Source organism: Odocoileus virginianus, chromosome 4, assembly GCF_023699985.2.
Source record: "Odocoileus virginianus isolate 20LAN1187 ecotype Illinois chromosome 4, Ovbor_1.2, whole genome shotgun sequence".
NCBI classification, from domain to species: domain Eukaryota; kingdom Metazoa; phylum Chordata; class Mammalia; order Artiodactyla; family Cervidae; genus Odocoileus; species Odocoileus virginianus.
The window spans coordinates 65,698,808-65,718,915 of NC_069677.1; the positions used below are offsets into that span (position 1 = coordinate 65,698,808).

The 20,108-nt window shown below is 39.0% G+C and overlaps 2 protein-coding genes and 1 pseudogene across 4 annotated transcripts in view; all 3 read right to left on the reverse strand.

The window, feature by feature from the left end:
- Positions 1-381: 381 nt before the first annotated feature.
- On the reverse strand, positions 382-457 carry LOC139034901 (U6 spliceosomal RNA; annotated as a pseudogene).
- A 755-nt stretch (positions 458-1,212) lies between these two features.
- RNF7 (ring finger protein 7) lies at positions 1,213-13,053 on the reverse strand. Of its 3 annotated transcripts, none has more exons than XM_020879286.2 (3): positions 12,763-13,053; positions 9,228-9,275; positions 1,213-5,202 (listed from the first exon to the last, which is right to left on the reverse strand). In XM_020879286.2, the coding sequence occupies exons 1-3, from the start codon at positions 12,928-12,930 to the stop codon at positions 5,137-5,139; spliced, it is 282 nt and encodes a 93-aa protein (XP_020734945.2). In that variant the 5' UTR covers positions 12,931-13,053; the 3' UTR covers positions 1,213-5,136. The 3 variants fall into 3 exon arrangements, with proteins under 3 accessions (XP_020734945.2, XP_020734946.1, XP_020734944.1); XM_020879287.2 differs by lacking the exon at positions 1,213-5,202 and adding an exon at positions 6,365-6,908 and having other exon boundaries at positions 12,763-13,050; XM_020879285.2 differs by lacking the exon at positions 1,213-5,202 and adding an exon at positions 6,365-6,908 and having other exon boundaries at positions 12,756-13,049.
- Positions 13,054-19,028: 5,975 nt separating this feature from the next.
- The window catches only part of LOC139034676 (uncharacterized), a 46,779-nt gene continuing 45,699 nt past the window's right edge, over positions 19,029-20,108 (reverse strand). Inside the window, exon 9 of the mRNA XM_070465898.1 lies at positions 19,029-19,337. Within this exon, the coding sequence (XP_070321999.1) occupies positions 19,129-19,337 (209 nt within the window). The 3' untranslated portion in view covers positions 19,029-19,128. The remainder of the gene's footprint in view (positions 19,338-20,108) is intronic.

The window sequence follows — 20,108 nt, forward strand, 5'->3', positions numbered from 1 at the left end:
GCACCACTTATTGAAGAGAGTGTCTTTTCTGCATTGTATATTTTTGCCTCCTTTGTCAAAGATAAGGTGACCATAGGTGCATGGATTTATCTCTGGCATTTCTATCTTGTTCCATTGTTCTATATTTCTATTTTTGTGCCAGTATCATACTCTCTTGATGACTGTAGTAGCAACACTACTAGCACAGATCTATACCCTTCAAGAAAGAAATGATTTCACATATTTTCTTCCTTAAGGGAGTCTGATTTGTCCATGGGCAGGCCCCCTTCTCCCCTTACCTTACATAGAAGGTTACTACCAGGCAAATATGAGGGTGTGTGGAGTGTTGATAGAACCAAAGGTGATCTTTTTGGAGATTTTTTTTTTTTTTTTTGGTGATTGAAAACTATGGAGTGCTTCATGTATTGGCGTGTCATTCTTGCTCAGGGGCCATACTAATCTTCTCTGTATCATTTTTTGGAGCTTTCTGTAACTTTTTTTTTTTTTTTGAGAATATTTTTGCCCTGGCTGGTTGAATCCTGGATGTAGGAGCCGCAGATATGGATGGCTGATTGTACTGTATATGTTGCAAGAGAATGTGTTATGTCCCTTCTAATTCCTAGAGCACTGAGTGTCTCTTAGAAGGTACATTACATTCTACTCCACAATGCTATTGTAAATCTAACACTCCCTAACAGACCTGCCACCTCTGAAGAGAGAAAACTTATTTGTATTCAAATTCTTTCTATTGGTATGGCAAGCAATAAATAATAAAATTTTATTATAAATATGAGGGATCGGGTGGAGAGGGAGGTGGGAGGGGGGACTGGGATGGGGAATACATGTAAATCCATGGCTAATTCATTTCAATGTATGACAAAAACTACTGTAATGATGTAAAGTAATTAGCCTCCAACTAATAAAAATAAATGGAAAAATAAAAAAAATTAAAAAAAATTTTATTATAAATATGTAATGTTATTCCCAAGTGGCACAGTGGTAGAGAATCAGCCTGCCAATGCAGGAGATGCAAGAGACTGGGGTTTGATCCCTGGGCAGGGAAGATCCCCTGGAGGAGGAAATGGTTCAACCCATTCCAGTATTCTTGCCTGGAAAAATACATCGACAGAGAAGCCTGGCGGGCTGGGGTTGAAAAGAGTTGGACACGACTGAGTGCGCACACACATTTATAATGTTATATGTAACTTTTTATAAAAGAGAAAAAGCAGAGTAGTAGTTAGCATTGTAGGGTTTAATGTACAATAAAGGTCTAAGAATTGCTATTATAACAACCACACAAAGCTTGTTTTATGCTATGTATTATTTGGATTTATAAAGTCACATCCCTGGTGGTCTGGCAAGAATTGTGATTATTCTATTACACTAAAATTTTGGTATAAAGAACTTATATTTTCTTTCTAAGTTCCAATAAGTTAAGACAGTAGGCATCTTCTTAGAGGCTAGGATAAAATTCAACTGGCACAGAACATTTCATCTGTGCTAAAATGTTTTTTTCTTGGCCAAGGTGAGTAAGTAGCATGTGGAATCTTAGTTCCCCAACCAGGGATGACACCCGAGCCCCTCAGATTGGAAGCTCGGAGTCTTAACACCAGACAACCAGGGAAGTCCCAGTTCCAAAATTTTTACCTGATTGTCATCTGGGCAGTTTTTCCTAACTCTCCTCCCTGCCTGTCTGCTACACACATCCTATTTTGAAAATCTTTCTGGGAGATCCCATTGTTACTGATGAAAAAGGTGCTTTTCAGATGTGTTGAGGTGGTTAAAAAAAAAGGTTGAAAACCATTCTTCTAAAAACCCATGTTGACAGTTCTTTACACATTGCAGGGACACACAAACATCAGGATTCTTACAAGAAGCAAACAAGCCTTTCTGAAAGGCCATTCTCTAATTAAGGCAGAGGTTTGCAATGGCAGTAGTGATCTACTGGGTTGGCTAAAATTTCCTTCAGGTTTTTCATAACATCTTGCAGAAAAATCTGAAGGAAGCTTTTGGCCAATACAATACAATGATGGCTACCATTTAGGGAGTGTGTACTGTTTCAGGCATTGTTCTAGGCAGTTAACATGCCTAGAACATTCATTTAATCTTCATAGCAGCTCTATGAGGTAGATAATATTGTTATTCCATTTTAGGTGAGGAAATAGGCACAAAGAAGTTAAGGACTTTGTGCAATATCACACAGATACAGCTGTGATTCCAAGCCAGGCTGAGTGGCTTCAAAACAGGCGGTCTTACTACTATGCTGCATGGCAGCTACAGCCACTCAGGAAAGCTTATTTTCAGCCAACCTAGGAAAAGCAGCTTGAGTTCCAACCGGTGACTCAGGTTTATCAAGTGCATGGGCAAGAGAAAGTATCAGATTGATCGTAAAGCTTATTCCTAGAAAATCTAGGAAGATGAAAACCGAGAGCAATCAAAAAAGATTGTTTTTCCTAAATATGTTGATACGCCCCAAATCAAGTAGTCAAAAAATGTACTGCTTGATAACCGAGAACAGATTTGTGGTTGCCAAGGGGGAGGTGTGGGGAGGGAGGGATGAATTGGGAGTTTGGGATTAGCAGATGCAAACTATTAAACATAGAATGGATAAACAACAAGGTCCTATGTGTCACAGGGAACTTTATATGGGCTTCTCTGGTGGCTCAGAGGTAAAGAATCTGTCTGCAATGCAGGAGACCTGGGTTTGATCCCTGGGTTGGGAATAACCCCTGGAGAGGGGAATGGCAACCCATTCCGTTATTTTTGCCTGGAGAATTCCAAGGACAGCGGTGCCCGGTGGGCTAGAGTCCATGGGGTTGCCAGGAGACTGACACTTTGCAACACTCAGTAGTCACTGAGTGACTCCTACACGTTCACACAGAAAACTGAATCACTCTGCTTACAGCAGAAATTAACACAACACTGTAAATCAACTGTACTTCAATAAAAATTTTAAATGTACTGCTATATTCATATCTGCAAGGTCTGATGAAATATTTCTACTGAGATGGGAAACTAAAATTAAAGAGAGCTCAACATTTATAAAACCTTTTCTTAATATAAAATCTAGAAATCTTGTTGACGTGAATTAGAAAAAAATGTAACAGGCAAGTCATGAAGGTCTCATTACCATCCTCCACAAAAGCTCACAGCGCTACAAGAAATCTGTTTATAACAATTTTTCCTCACAATACTTTTATTCAGAACAGTTAGGAATGTTTTACCCCATAACTAAAAGCACATTATTTTTTAAAGCTCCACGTCTGTTAAAGCATCTTCCAGAAATCACTAAAATGAAGTAAACAGTAGCACTTACCATGCACTAGAAGCTGTTTTCAGTTTTACGTTTGTATTAAAATATTTGGTCCTCAAAACGATCTGCTAAGGGAGGTATTGTTATTGTTATCTACATCATACATGAGGAAGCTTAAGTAAAGGGAGAAGTAACCTGTTCAAGGTCACACAAGAAAATGTTGGCACTGGGATGCAAATCCAGGTATTCTGGCACTGGAGTTTCAGCTCTCAGGCTTAAAACTCAATATCAAAATGTAGAGAAAAGACTTTTCCTGTAAGACATATTTTTGTTGAACAAAACCTGACCATGGTAGAAATGTAATGACATAAAGATGGATATGGAAGAACCATCATGTAAGCATTTCTCATGTATTTTGTTACACCATTCAAACATCCAATATAGAAATCTTACATTTATTTGTATCTAATTCTAATTTTCCTTACATCCAAATCAGTAAATTTTTAAAAATAAGGACTCACTAAAGTAAACATGGAATTTTTCTTTCTTTTCAGAGCGTTACTCAAAGATAGCCCTTGGCAATATTCTGAAAAGCAACAAAGCATTGTTTTAATATTTCCTTTCTTATCAGATGTCTACTAAACTTCTAAAGGAACACTTAAGACACTTTTTTCTGATCCTAAAAGCTTTCTATATTAGCTTCATTTAAATAATTTAAGGCTTATTCTTTAAGCCTAAAGTGAATATTCACCATCATGTGTATCCCAGGTATTGCACACTAATTTAATACTGATTCATACCTTTAGAGAACAGGGCATGTATCAGTAAGATTTGGCTCTATGAACTCTTTAGAATAGCAGTTATTCAAGATTCTGAACCCTATATATTTAAAACAATGTATTTTCTGTGTCATATTAGCATGTTTCTCTGAAATAGTAGCAGCAAAGAATACATCGCAATACATCAGTACAAGCACTGAAACCAGCGTCCCTCCAAAGGGGATGTTTTGGAAATGTTTTCTTTGGATGGCACAAGGATCGATGGCACCAATGGTGTTTGGTGAGTGGAAGCCAGGGAAGTGTGATATCTTGTAACATGTAGTCTCATAGGAAGAAACATAGTTCAACATCCTACATGACTTTCAAATGTCCACTCATGTAGTAGAAAAATCTATGATTATCTGTGGCTAGAATCTAGTTTCTTTGTACATGTAAACACAAAGCACAGTTCTGCCTAGCTTTAAAATCCATTGAAGTTACCAAATATGCAATTAAAATGTAAATCAAGACTGTACATTTGTTTTGTTCAGAACTTTACTAGCACAATCCACCATTTTAGGAGGAAAACGTCTTATCAATGGAAAAGCTCCTCACGTTTCTGAGTCATAGCAGTCTACATTGTTGTTGTCTTCCTGCAGTGATTACACACACACACAGAGACACACACTCATCAGCCCACTTCATTATGCCTTCTGGTATAATTGTGTCTAAGAATTTACATACTGAAAAAGAAATGAATTATACTTTCATTTCTACTTTATATTACAATTCAATTATTACTATATACATTTTAATTATGTGTGGAGACATTTATGTTATTTTACTTCAGGACAGTAAAGAGAACGTATTTTATTAAAAAGTAAGTAATGGGCTTGGTAGCATGATATCTACTTAGATGTCAGCTGTAATACAAGAATACAACTTGCAGAGATAGAAAATTAAATAGCCCAAGATCACAGATGTGTTTCCAATACACTAGTGAGGTAAAATTCAACATTGTTTAACCAAATGGAAGGAAAAACCTGTTCAATGCTTAACTTTTGCACTTGAACTCATGTCACAGTGTGTCTTCCTGATGAAACAACGTATATTCAACTTTCAGATGGCTATGCAGATAAGCTGGTATCACCCCAGATGGGCAGGATCAGGGCTGTATTGTCCCAGTCCCTCCTCCTCTTCTACCCTCAGATGCTGATGTGTAATAGAAACAGAGCTTTGTTAGGAGGTGGGCCCGTGGTTTTGCTGTGTGGAAAATCAACTTATTACCACCATTCTCCGGATTTCCTTTACATACTGTCCTACAGAATGAAATAACTCAACATTCTTACTATTTCTCTCTTTACTGCAAAGCCAAATATTTGGTTCACATTTTATAGACACCACCTTTTAAGAAGGTCGAAGAGAGGCTAAAATAGCTTATTGCACGACAAGAAACACATTCAAATGGTCCAAACATTTAAAAAATCCAAACATAATTGTATACTGTAATTAACACTTTCAGTAGCTAATTGTGAAAAGAATAATAAAGCAAAATTTACAAGAAATCTAATAGTAGGTAACTTGAAAGCATACAGAATTCTAATTTTTATTTTAATTATTATACTTTTAATATTCTTTTATGTATCTACATTCCTTAGATTCAAAAAGATTCAGACTGGCAAACTCCACAACTGCAGAAGTGAATGGTTAAGGTTTCAAGATTTTAGTTTTCTAAATGCACAGCAATAGCCTATGTTAGGAAAATTCAAAATGAACTTGTGGTTCCTAAATTATCCTAAGATATTTCCACTGAATGTGAATTGACTTGATAAAATTTAAGTATTTTCTTACACTTATGTTTGCAGGTAATAAAGTTATTAATAACATTTTATTATTACCAAAGAAAGAGCAAATGAATATTTTTTCAAATTAAACAAAAGCATTCACTTGCTAAATTAGTTTAAGTTGAAAGTTGAGCATAAACTTGCAAGAATGACAATTCAAATGAGGTAAACATAATAAACCATTTATTAAAACATCATGTGGTAAAATTAACTTTGTGACCCAATGTGACAATGGTAAACATTTTCCCCTTGTTAACATTCCACCTAAAACACAGTTAAATTATAACACAATACAACCAGAAGCTGAAAAAACTTCTGTCCTTTATCACTCACTAGGTGAGTGCAGATCTAGGTTTTCTCGATGAGTCAGAGAGAGGATTATAAAGACACCTGAAATCCCATACAACCAAAGGTTAAATTTTATTTACCCTATTCGCTGGTCCAAACTTAAAATTATATCAAATAAAAATTTAATTAATTATCCTCCCCCCTGCCAAAATAAATATTAGGAACACATTAAGGATAAGAACTGGGTTTTAAACTGTACTTTATTTGTTACTATAACATTGTCTTTTTAAAAAACTGATCAACCATAAGCATGCAAATTCTCTTCTGAACGGAACCGCTTCAATAACTCCTTGGATATCGGTAAGTAAATTATGAAGGTTGTTTAATGTATAGTCCTCTCCTTTATAGCACTTCTAAGCAGTGTGTGAGACACATACCAGAGGTAGGAAAGACCATCCTTAATAAATTATCTTAATTGTAGAGAATTTCTGAAAATAAAACTGAAAAAGGCTAAACCATGCCTTTGATGAGTCCCAAAAGACCACAGATCCATCTCCTATTAGAAGAATTAGTCCCCTGGAGAGTTCTAGCCTCTGTAGAGCAATTGATAACAAGATATACCAAGGCTCCGAACAACTGACTGCATGAAGAACACCTTCGTTTGCTCTCACTTCCCGATTCTCTGGACCACCCAGTCCTGCTGGCAGAGAGGGCAGCGATTGTTCTGTTTCACCCACAAGGACATGCAGCAGTTGTGGAAGGAATGATTACATTCTCCCCAGACAACTGGGAGAAAAAAAAAAAAAGAATATCTGACATTACATACTTCAATTTAACTTACTGAGCTCAAAATTCTACTTTATTATGTAATAATTATGGTTCATAATCTTAAAGATGGTTAACTGGCCAAAATAATTTTTTTTAGTCATAAAGCAAAAGAACCTTACATAGAGAAGTTACACTTTAAAAATGAGGTAAGGGGACTTCCCTGGTGGTCCAGTGGCTAAGACTCTGTGCTCCCAATATAGGGGGCCTGGGGTTCAATCCCTGATCAGGGAATTAGATTCCGCATGCCACAACTAAGACCCAGTGCAGCCAAATGAAAAAAAATGAGGGAAGGCACCACACTTGGAAACCTGACATCACTGTTAGAATGGAGGCTGCGGTGGTGGCTTCTCACTCCTACACAGCTCCACATGCTGTGAGTCTTTCTCACGCTGGGAGATTAGAAGACCTGTGTGTGTACTAAGTAGGTTCACTTGTATTTGACTCCTTGTAACCCTATGGACTGTAGCCTGCCAGGCTCCTCTGTCCATGGGATTCTCCAGGCAAGAATACTGGAGTGGATTTCCAGGCCCTTATCCAAGGGATCTTTCAGACTCAGGGATGGAACCCACATCTCCTGTGCCTCCTGCACTGGCAGGCAGGTTCTTTACTAGCACCACCAGGGAAGCCCTAAAAGATGAGTCTTCCTTAGATACCAAACCACTCCACCCATGCATTGACCTTGGAGACATTTTGGGCCTTTAAGTTAGTTTATTGAAAAATGTCCTCCTGATTTTTAAATTTTCTTTCTTTATTTTTGGTTGTGCTGGTCTTTGTTGCTGCTTGGGCTTTTTCTCTAATTGTGGCAAGCCAAGGCTACTCTCTAGTTATGATGCATGGGCTTCTCATTGCCATGGTTTCTCTTGTTACAGAGCACAGGCTCTAGGCGTTCGGGCTTCAGTATCTGCGGTTCCTGGGCTCCAGAGCACAGGCTCAGTAGTTGTGGCATGTGGGCTTAGTTACACAGCATGTGGGATCCTGCCGGACCAGGGATCAGACACTGTCTTCTGCACTGGCAGGGGGATTTCTTACCACTGAGTCACCAGGGAAGTCCCCTTCTGAGTTTTATCTACCAAAATATGTTGAGTTTTAAATGTTTTCGGCTCATAGCAGGCTACTATAAATAGGTGGCATGCTTCTAAACATTATTAGTGGTACCTCTGAACTGTTTTCTGGAAGTGGTGATGATTTGTGTTAAGTCATTCATAGGCAGTGCAGTTCCTCATGTGACAAACAGAATGGAATTTTCAAAGTGGTTGGCTTTGAAAGAGAGGTCTATTTCAAGAAAAGAAGGGCCTCTCTGTGATCAAAGATAGCTGGCCTACCCCTCACAATTCTCAAATTAATATTTTTAAAACAGCCTCAAAGAAAAAATTTAAATCAAGGGAAATCACCCATAACATGGGATACAACCTCAAGCATGGGCTTCATTTGTCCCTTGCTTGACCAACTTAGCTATTTAACAGAACAATGAAAGAAGAAAAAAAAAACCTTTTAATGAAAATTAGTTGTAGGGGTTGGAAGCTAGGAGGACTCATTCTAAGTCCTTCAGAAGAAAGAAACAGGATTTGATTAAAACTACATGAGTCATTCAGAAGCTGTATGTAAACCACACAAACAAAAGTACAAAGTTAACCTTTCATTCCAGGAAAATCTTTATACACTTTTACATAGCAATCTTAGAAGTGATGACCTCAAGAGCTAGGGCATAAAAATCTGAGTTGCTTACAATAATTAACCTAAGACAACTTTTTTTTCCCCCTAAGACAACTATTGTAGTACCACATGTAAGTAAAATTTAACAGATTTCTATCAATAAACTATATCCAAAGGAATCTGGAGATTTAGAATTATTTTCACCTTAGTAGAAAAGTTAAATACTGGATCATAAGAGTACTGAAAACTGAAATGTTTTGTTAGAACAAAATCCTGACGGACCAAAACTAACCTGTAACAAACTCAAAATTTAAAGGATGTTTTGGCAAATTCCTTATTTTATATTTTTCTTAATAGAAGAAAATATATTTCTTTTTTGATTAAAACGCTTACCATGCCCATGTCTATAATATATAACCAAGTCTTCTGAATTACAAGCAATTAAAGGACTTACAGATAATCCCATTAAGACCCTTTGAGAACCAACACATTTTATATTAATTATGAATCACTGCTTTACAGTTTATTTTTGTGTATTGATAAAGCCAATCTTCATTGCAAATTCAAACATCCCCACTGAGAGAAAACCTTCAGTTAAAAAAGCAGAACAAAATTACAACATACCAACACAATCCTCTTGTTTGTTTTCAGCTTGACATCTAAGACAGGCATCTAAAAGTAAACAAATAGCAATTCTCATTCTGATGCTCAGAATGCAATTTTTAAAACCCCATACACTTCAAAGTCAAATAAAAGGCCCAAAGGGTTAGAGATGTAGATTAAAAGACTCATACTATTAATTTCTCATCTGAACATAACTGCTTAAAGATGAAGAAAGTACAAGGCACTCAACTAATTTACTTATGACCAGGAGCAATTTCCCAAGGGTTACTAACCCTTTATTTTTACAAGTGCTGATGAAAAGATGTCCTGACAGTGGATGCAACCACTAGAGAAAAATATGCTATATTCCACTATATTACTCACTGGGCACATGCACACAGATCAATTTTACGCATAGTTTATTTTCAAGACATCCTTTTAAATAAGCCATACATATATATTGGTATTTGCTTAAATATATATAGAAACTCCATAAGGATATTCAAGAAACTAATAATAAAGTTCACCTGGGAGGAGATGGAATGGGAAAGGGTTTTTCACTGCATACTTTCTCAAGGTTTGAAGTTGTGACTGTATAACCTACATAAAAATTAAATTCAAAATATCAAAAAAAAAAAAATAATAAAATAAAAAATCATAAATATTAGGTTCTCTCTCTTATTTTTTCTTTTTAAGGAAATGCTCCCTTTACAAATAATCTGAGCCCAAAGCATTTACCCAACAACGGTAAAGTATTTTAATAAATTACCTGGGAGTAAACATGAGGAATGGGAACCAAAAGGATATACTAGAAGTTTTCAAAATTCAGTCTGTACTACCATTTGTTTGGTGAAGAAGGTAATATAGAATATTTTAGGAACCAAAGAAATGGACTCATTCACTAGCTGAAAGCAGGCAAAGTTGGGTGAAAGTAAGTTCAAATTAACAGGGAAAAAAATAGATTTTAATATGAATTAGAGAAAAATTCTATAAAAATAGAAACAGGATAGAGTTGAAGCCTGCTTCTTTTCTTACACTGGATTATGCTCAGGCATTTGTTTGCTCCTCTCTGCATGCTCCTACCCTTAAAAAAACACACCACCCTGGCCTCTACAGTGTGGATTAAAAACAACCACTGCCTCCTGAGGCTTTCTTCAATTTCACAGTTACTGAGTATCTACCCTGTGCAAAGAGTAATGCCTGGGGGCCACCAAAATGACGGAGTCTGGGTCCCTAGTCTCACCAGTAAATGGGAAAGTGGATAGGTAAACAACTAAATATCGCAAGGATCATGATATAAGGGGGAAGACATGCCTCTGGTTCTGTGCAGTCACGGAATTAGAGTTCATGATCCCAACAGTCTCTTTTACAAATTAGGAAAACAAGGCTCCAGAAGGTTACGTCAAATGTCCAAGTTAACAGATAGCTGTGGAAGGTTACTCTGGCTTCTTTAACCCTCGACAGTACAAGCAAAGCTAGTCGCCTCTTCCTCACCGGTGCTTGCTAGCTGCTCCTTTCACAACACAGTAGGCAGAGTGGAAACCAAGGAAGAGTGTGTTAACTACACTAGAATGGGCTGACTGGAAACTCTTAGATCAAGAAGTTGTAACAAATCATTTAGGTGTATGAGATGAGTTCAAATATCAAGGACACAGGATTAAGTTATAGAATCTAGAAGTCTCTGAATCATGCCTACAGCTTTGATTTAGATTCACTATCAATAACTGACCTGAAGAGAGAAAAATTCCTAAAGTTTCAGATAAAAGAAAACATTTTCTTTTGATGATGTTCTTACTATCTAAAACAGCGCACTTCTAAGGAGTACAGTAACACCTTTTAGAATGATGCTAGAAAACAAACTTCCTTCTGCTGTCACCTGACCACTAAATGGATTTTAACACCTCATAAACAAAATACAGAGGTCTAGCCCAGAATACTTTCCTGAACCCAAAGTACAGCTGTTGTAAATCTGCAACATTAATCCACAGTAGCCAAATACTTGCTATAATTAGAAAGTTAATGTGAGCAGTGAGTCATTTATAGCCCATACTTTGACTTACCTTAAATATCCCAGTAAAGTTTATTTCTTGCAAACTTTCAACTATTATTTTATATTTTGTATTTCTACCTACTAATTTAAAATTTTTCTTTGGGGAGAAAATAAAATGCTCTTTTAGGAAAAATTTTTTAAACTAAAAAAGAACAAAAATCCCTCAAACTGGAAGTTATGATTCTTGCTTTCAAGAAAGGGTTAGGGCAAGGGGGCTGTATTGCAGGCCCATAAACTAAGTACCTAAAAACCCGATACACAAAATAAGTGGATCACATCTGAAATCTAGTCTTTTTAAAAAGTAAAAAAATATTTGAATCCCATAGTTGCAAATTCTCTTTAAAACAAATTCCTACGAATGAAAAACATAAGCACATACTACAGAGAGAGTAAATTGAGAAACCTCTTGTTTCTGGTAGGTTTGAATTTTCAATGCTCAAGAAGGGAAAGCAACTTTTAAGTTATTTTCTCCAACTGTCTCATTTTTCAGTGCAAGACACAAAGTTTTCAAACTACAGAAGCCTCAGTTTTCTCCAACTACCTTCAAGAAATGACATTTAAGGCGCTCTTATATTTAAAAATATAACGTGCATTTAAACAGCAACTCTTTTTTTAAGGTCGTCTAAGAGCTTAAAACAGAGACCATATAAAACACGAGATGAAGCTGTTCTGAAAGGTTTCACTTGGTCCGATATTTTTATTAAAAATATCATAGAAAGAAGTAACAAGTTTGCAAAAGAGGGCTTTCCATAAAGGCCTGATTTGAGGGTACTACCCTTCTCCAAGAGATGGCATATTAGGATGGGGAGTGTGGCCAGGAAAGAGATGAAGCTTCATGCCTCTGAATAAAAGGGCTTACATTCTTCTAGTTCAAGCCAACCGACTGCTATCTGACCAATCCTGAATCATCCAGGTTTAAAAGCCAGCAGAATAGTAGCCAATCCAGAAAGGGGACGGCTAGGAACACTCTTCTTCCCTGCGCCTCTCCAGAGCACGACTAGTGGTCGTTTTCGTGGAAGATGACTCCGGAGCATCACTTTGGTGTGTGACCAGAAGCATCAGACTGATCCGCTGACTCAGGGCCTTGACCTTGACGTCTGTGTGGTTTGTTTTCGGCAAAGGGTGCCGTCGCTGGCCACACAAACCGAAGTGGTTCCTCCCAACTCCCATTAAATCACCTACTTTTATTGTCGTGATCACACCAATCACTACTGGAAATGACCTTGTTTAACTGTCCTTCCTGCTATCCCCTTTTCTCCCAGAATACCCGTCCCCGGCACAGGTCGCCTGCAGAACGACCCCTCGGGCCCTGGCAGCGGCCGCAGCCCTCGGATCACCAGCAGCTCGGGCGTGGCCCGCGGTCTCCCGGCGCCAGGGCAGGGCAATCCCGCCCCCACTCCTCCTGGAACGGTCTCTCAGAGGCTTGGTCCTTCCCCCCACGCCCGGAGCCGGGCCTGTGGAGGCCGCAGCACAGCCGGGGCCTCGCGTGCTGCGCTTACCCATCACCTGGACCCTGCAGATGGCGCACGTATCGCACTCCACGTCCCAGCTCCACATGGCCACAGCGTTCCACTTCTTGAGAGAGAACATTTTGTCGCCGCCCGACTTGGATCCTGAGCTCCCCGAGTGAGACGACAGGGCGCAGGGTTCCTCACCGTCTTCCACGTCGGCCATAGCGGCGGCGCGGAGCCGGCGGCGGAGACGTTGGGTCGTGGGAGGCGGGCGGCTATGGCGGCTCCGTGGGGCCGCCCGACGGGCCACAGCGCCGCCCGCAGGCCGCGGGCCGCCGCGGGGGTCTAGGACGGGGGGCGCCCGCGATTGGCTGGCGCGGCCCAGTGACGTCACCATACGCCGGCACCAGCGGCTTCCCGGTGTCCTGGTTCCCGGTACTCACATACCCAACGCCCAGCTCAGCGGGCCAAGAGACCCCAGGCCGACCCTGCGCGGTGGAGGGTTCCACTGCGCAGAAAACGCGTGTCCTGTTTTATGTCTTCATGACACCGCTTTTATTTTATTTTATTTTTTATGACACCGCTTTTAGAAGCTGTCTTGTTGATATATTCGTTTGCCGTCCTTCTCAAATGTAAACGCCCTGGGAGCGGGGACTATTTCTTGATCATCGCCTTCGTTAAGAAATGTAGCCTCGGGAGGAACAGTTGTTTGTTGAGTGAATGAATGAAGAGCTAGGAATCTGGTTCAACGGTTCTCAAATTTTTTGGTCTCGGGACCCCTTTACACTTAAAAATTACTTAAGGACATTTAAGAACTTTTGTTTGTGTAGGATGGATAGTGTACATATACACGCTTATATGTGTACATATACATATGTATTACCTTTTTAAGAAAACGGGAAAAAAATAATTCATTTCAAAACTGTAAGAAATCCACTACAAGTTATCCTTAGAATACCAATATTGGACACTCACAAGAGAGAATGAAGAGAAATAGCTATGACTGCTGTGCTCTGCTCAGCCGTGTCCGGCTCTGCAGATACCATGGACTGTAGCCCGCCAGGCTTCTCTGTCCATAGGATTCTCCAGGCAAGAATACTGGAGTGGGTAGCCATTCCCTTCTCCAGGGGATCTTCCCAACCCAGGAATCGAACCGGGGTTTCCTGCATTGCAGGCGGACTGTTTACCAGAAGAGCTACCGGGGAAGCTCATAGCTATGAATACTGGTATGTAAATAGTTTTGACCTTGTTGGTCCCCTGAAAGGATTCCAGGAACCCTGGAGACCACACTCTAAGAAACTTAAATCTAGTTTAATTTTTTATATGTAGGAATAATGAAGTCCCCAAATGTAATTTATAGTAATTCTGCTATACTTATTAAAAATATTATAAATAATATAATAAATTAATTAAAACAATTATTAATGTTTAATATTAAATTAATTAAAATAAATTTATAATAAATAATTATAAAAATTATAAAAAGTAATTTATAGTAATTTAGAAAAGTAATTCTGCTATTCTGAGAAGGTGACAGTGGAAACCAGGGTTCTTCTATTACTAGCCCAGGGTCATGTTATGTTTTCTCAAGCAAAGCAGGTAACAAACATCTCCATTTAAAAGATACCAACCCTGAGGCACAGAGACCGGAAGATGCTTGGTCACCACTACCACCTAGTGGTGGACACCTGCTGTGTCAGGATTAGGACTCAGATCTTCCCACCTCTATTGGGCCTCATCATTCCCTCATTTCCTGGTGTCAGGCCTTGTGCCCCTGGGTCTAGGCTAACCAAACTCCAGAAATCTGGCAGAGGAGACAAGGATGTATTAAATGTGTAAGAATACAATTATGGACACAGGGACACGTTTGGCCAAATGGTAATATGTGCTGTTTGTTGAGTGGTGCATTAAGTGCTGTAAGAAACAGAAACCTTCCTCAAGACAGATGGAGTGAGGGAAAACCTCATAAAAGAGGTAAAGTTTGAATTGGCGGGGGGGAGATGGGAGGCCTTGGAGGCCAGGAAGTAAATGGAGAAAGCAAACGGACAGAGCAGTAGTAGTGATAGCAGGTATAAATCTGACCACAGTAACTTCAGGAGCCAGACAAAAATGTCTGTAAACAAACCCAGATGAACCATCCAGAACATGTTTCATTCACATTAAGCTATTGCATATCTGACTGTAAATGACTAAAATGTTAGATAATTAATTTAAAAAAAAGAAGACTGGAACCAGAAGAGGATAAAAATGCCCCACTTGGTGTGAACTGGGCAGTTTGAAAGAGAAAAAGAGGGACCTTAGATGAAAGGCCAGAGGATAATTAAGAAGGAGTGGTACCTGTTGGTGTTGAGTCTGAGCCTCACCTCCCTGCCCCTGGATTATTGTGTCCTGACTTCCTTCCTATCTCTGCTCCCCACTCTAGCATTCAATCTAAAATGCCTGTTTAATTTTCCTATACTCCTTTTCCACCCAGCACTCTCCTGCTCAAAATGTTCCACGGCTCTGCATTATCATTACAGCAAAATCTAAATGTGCCAGTTGGTCCTTTAAATCCTGCCACAATATAGCGCCAATCCACTTTTCCAGTGTCATTTCCTAAGCACTCCTCACTGAGACCCTCATCAGATTAGTTAGCTCAGGCATCCAAGCACACTGAGGACTGTCTTTTTTCCCCCTCTCACATTTTAACATCTCTGAAGTTGGTCAGAACTCTCTACCTGCTCCAGCTACATTGCTTCTGCACTGAGGAAAAACTCACTCATCTTCTTGCCCTTAGTGACCATTCTTTGCCAGTATTCATTCCTCCCAGAAAAATCATGACACGTGGCACTTATTGTGTTTCTTCCTCTCATTTGGCACCAGGTCATATAACAACCCAAAAGTGCTGTTACTGATGTTCATCAAACAATTGCAAGTTTTTTTTTTTTTTTAATTGACAGCTCATAAATGGTAAAAACCTTAAAATAGTAAATTGAGTACCCAATGGGAAAAAAGCAAGTACTGTTAATAGACTCTTCAGAAATTGCTACATATATACTAGCAGACATGTAACACATCAACTCATTTGAAAACTTAAATTGTGGTAAAATACATATAACACAGAGTTTACCATTCTAAAAATTTTAAATTTATTTATTTATATATTTTTGGCTGTGCTGGGTCTTCATTGCAGGCGGGGGCTATTCTAGTTGCAGTGCATGGGCTTCTCATTGCAGTGGCTTCTCTTGCTGTGGAGCACAGACTCTAGGGTGCAAGGGCTTCAGGAGTTGTGACTCCTGGACTCTAGAACATAGGTTCAGTAGTTGTGGTGCATGGGCTTAGTTGCTCCACGGCATGTGGGATCTTCCTGGATCAGGAATGGAACCAATGTCTCTTTCATTGGCGGGTGGACTCTTTCCCCCCTGAACCACCAGGGAAACCCCCATCCTAACCATTTTTAAGTGTATATAGTTCAGTAGCATTAAGTACATTCACATTGTTATCAACCAATCTCTAGAACTTTTTCATCTTCCCAAACTGAAACTGTATTCCATACCCATTAAACAACTCTGCATTTCCCACTTGTCCCTCTGGCACCCACCATTTTCCTTTCTGCTTCTGAGTTTGAGTAACCTAGGTACTTCACATAATTGGAATTATACAGTGTTTGTCTTTTTGTAACTGGGTTACGCAGCATAAAGTCTTCCAGGCTCATCCATGCTGTAGCATGTGTCAGAATTTCCTTCCTTTTTAAAACTGAATACTATTCCATTGTATGTATTTACCACATTTTGCTTATCTATTCATCCATCAGTGGATACATGGGTTGCTTCTATCATTGATTATTATGAATAACACTTTATGAACATAGGTGTACAATCATCCCTTCATGATCTTGCTTTCAATTTTTTTGGATATATAAACCCAGAGATGAAGTTGCCACCTCATATTATATCAGTTCATTTTAATGTGAAATTTTCACATTCACTATTCTCCAGGCTGCTTTTTTTGTTTAAGAGTATGACTAGTGCATCTCTCCAGATAAGCACTTCCATATCCACGTTGTTCTTCCTAATGACTGCACAGTATTCCACTATATACATTTCCTGTGATTTATGTCTCTGAGAACCAGTTGAGAGACATTTAGTTGTTTCCAATGTATAACTAATAGTGCTGCTGTGAACATCTTAATATGTATTTCCTTGTACGTGTCTGGGAGTATATCTATCTATATGTTATGATATATATTATATTATATTATATATATGTCTAGATAGATAGATAGATAGATAGATAGATAGATATACTTCCAGACACATGCAAGGAAATACTTATGATGCCTAAGTCAAGGCTATGGTTTTTATTTTTCATTTTTATAGACATTGTCAAAATATACCGAAATGAACACACAGATTTTACACTCCCATCCAGTGGATGTCAGTGGAAAATCTTTAAAACGTTCTATTTTTTTTTTTTTTTTGAGCAGAAACAATTTATCAGGAAGCCTCACACATCTTACACATTGGATATATAAGTTCTGGAGATTTGTTAAGTTGATGTCACTATTCCATAGGTTTGCTTACCCTGACTATTTCAACTCATGCCCTAATGTTTACTTTTAATGTATGAGGATCTTGACTTCCTTGCTAGGTGCTAAGATCCTCAAGAGAGGACATAATTTACCATAACCATCCTCACCTCCACAATTAGTTTTTTGCCCGAACATACCAGCACTTGTTACATTATACATAGAATCAATGGCAGTTTCTAAGTGCTAAATGAAGAGATCTTAAGCCTATTTTTTTTTTAATTTTTCCTGTGTAGCTGTTGTAAGTGAAATAACTGGAATCACTCAATTCCAACATCAGCAATAATACCAGTCATTAATGTTAATTTTTGAAAGTGTACAATGAAACAGGTATTATCTTAAAATACTTGACATGTGTCACATCATTCAATGCTCACCATTGAATATGTGCTCTTCTTATCTGTAGCTTATGTAAGGAGAAACTGAGGCACAGTGAGGTTAACTGACCTGCCCAAGGTCACCTGAAAAGCAGCAGGTTTCCACAGAGAATTCTGGTTTCAAATTAATTGCCCAATCTATGCTTTTTATCCCTGCAACATGTACAATTTAACACGTCCAATTTATCATCAAAATATTGATCCATGACACCTCTTCCATTTCCCATGGAGCTGTCTGAAACTTTAGGGTACAGGTTGCAGTAAGCGAAGGTTTCCTCATTTGGGGTAAGATCTCTATTTTTAGAGATGTTATCTTTCAGAAAGTGGTTATTATTTCCCAAATTCCTGTTGTTCCCAACCATAGATATATTTATAAAAGAAGAGTTTTTCTTTTCTAGATAAAGATCATGACTTCCTTCAAATTAGAATGCACAAGAGCCCCAGAGAAGAATTCCACTTATTTTTACTAAGACCTGTTTGTGAAACCCACATTTTAGAAAATGACAAGCATGATAAGACTAACACTAGTCTGAACTTTCATAAAAGAGTCTTATCAAATTTTAGAACTTGAAAGGGGCTTGGTTACAGTGAAAAATATTATTATAGTACAAGCAATATTTTTCCAGGCACATCTAGTTGTCCATGGAAATAGAATCCATATGGATATATGGTATTCATATTCAGTTTTTAGCCTGTGAAAAGATGAACAGGAAATCATAAATAGAAAAAAAGAAAAAGGAAGTTCAACTTCATACAGTAGAAAGGAAGCATATGTAAATCATTACCCGCCCTAAGAGGCAGAATGCTGAACACTGAAGAACTGGTGCTTTTGAACTGTGGTGCTGGAGAAGACTCTTGAGAGTCCCTTGGACAGCAAGGTGATCAAACCAGTCAATCCTAAAGGAAATAACCCTGAATATTTGTTGAAAGGACTGATGTTGAAGCTGAAGCCCCAATACTTTGGCCATCTGATGTGAAGAGCCAACTCACTGGAAAAGATCCTGATGTTGGGAAAGACTGAAGGCAGGAGGAGAGGGGGTGACAGAGGATGAGATGGTTGGATGGCATCACTGACTCAGTGGACATGAATCTGAGCAAACTCTGGGAGATGGTTAAGGACAGGGAAGCCTGGCATGCTGCAGTCCATGGGGTCACAAAGAGTCAGACACAACTTACTGACTGAACAACAACAAAAAGAGGCAACACAGCACAGCTTCATAAAGAATTAAGATAAATTCTCCGTTTCAGACCAACAGTAGGCTAACGGGAACCAGAATGTGTGTGTGTGTGTGTGGGGGGGGGCATTGGTGGGGGAAGTTCAAAGAGAGGCGGCAGAGTTTGCAGTAATCTTTGGGAGAACCGTGCTGCTCTCTTCCGGCTTGTCCCTTGGTACAGTCATCATCCATCAGAGTAGAATGATGGTCTAGGGGAGTGTGACTTTGAACGCAAATGCTCATGCTCTCATCAAGCCCATGTGCTACTCATGGCACCATCTACCCCAACGGAGTACCCAGGCTCCATACAGTGCCCCCTGGTGGATGCCACTCACAGGCATTGATAGCCAAAAGCGTACCTTTTTCTTCTTTTTATGAGTAATACTAGATTTCTTGCTGTTTTTCCAGATAGATCTGAAGGTGTCTGAAGAGATCTGGGGAGTGACTGTAATTTTTAAGACTGGCAGTTTACCTGAGGGGAGGAAGAACATAGTAGTGATGGGTAGGCTATCACAATTCCATCTGATGGACTGGGTCTTAGCATTCTGAGTAGGGCATTCTCCCACATTTTATTAACTGGGCAACTTTCCTTTTACCTAATACCTTTTCCTTATATCTCCTTGATGTGAGTGATCATAATAATTTCTGTAATAACTTCTTGTACTAGTCCTTTCTTTTTCTATTCCACTGTCATATCCTTTACCTGGACCATTCTAGTTGCCGTCTAACTAGTCCGCCTAACCTCAGACTTCCACAATCCCAAATTCATCCTGGACCCAGGTTCCAGATTAATCATCCAAAAGAAAAATTCTGATCTTTTAGTTCATCAGCTCTGATAACATTATTGACTCTCCATCTTTAGCAGATATCTCTTATATTTGTGCTTGCCAAGCCTCCACTGTAGCTTCTTGGTGGAACAGAACATTGAATTTCCTTTGGGGTTCCACTCCCCTGCCCTCCAGGGGTGGGTATGTAACTCAGACCTGGCCGATTCATGCATTACTTCTCCCTGGCAGTGACTGGTCAATGAGTGTACGTGTAACTTGTGGTGGTCCAATGAGTGTGAAGAGAAAGGATCTTTCTTAAGATTAAGCAGGCAGAATGTAAACTCCTGGCTAGTTCTGCCCTATTTGCCACTGTGTGGAAAGAACCTGCCTAATAATAAAGTCAGCCTAGAAGCAGGACTTCCAGGAGGTGGGAGTAGATGGCATCATTTGAATTCCTGACTCTAAGGGAAACTGTA

Coding starts and splice junctions, on each gene's coding strand:
- RNF7 (XM_020879285.2), bottom strand. CDS start 12,930: ATGGCCGACGTGGAAGACGGTGAGGAACCCTGCGCCCTGTCGTCTCAC. Junction 9,276..12,755: donor CTGCAGGGTCCAGGTGATGG/GTAAGCGCAGCA, acceptor GTTTACTTTTAG/ATGCCTGTCTTAGATGTCAA. Junction 6,909..9,227: donor CAAACAAGAGGATTGTGTTG/GTATGTTGTAAT, acceptor TTTTTCTCCCAG/TTGTCTGGGGAGAATGTAAT.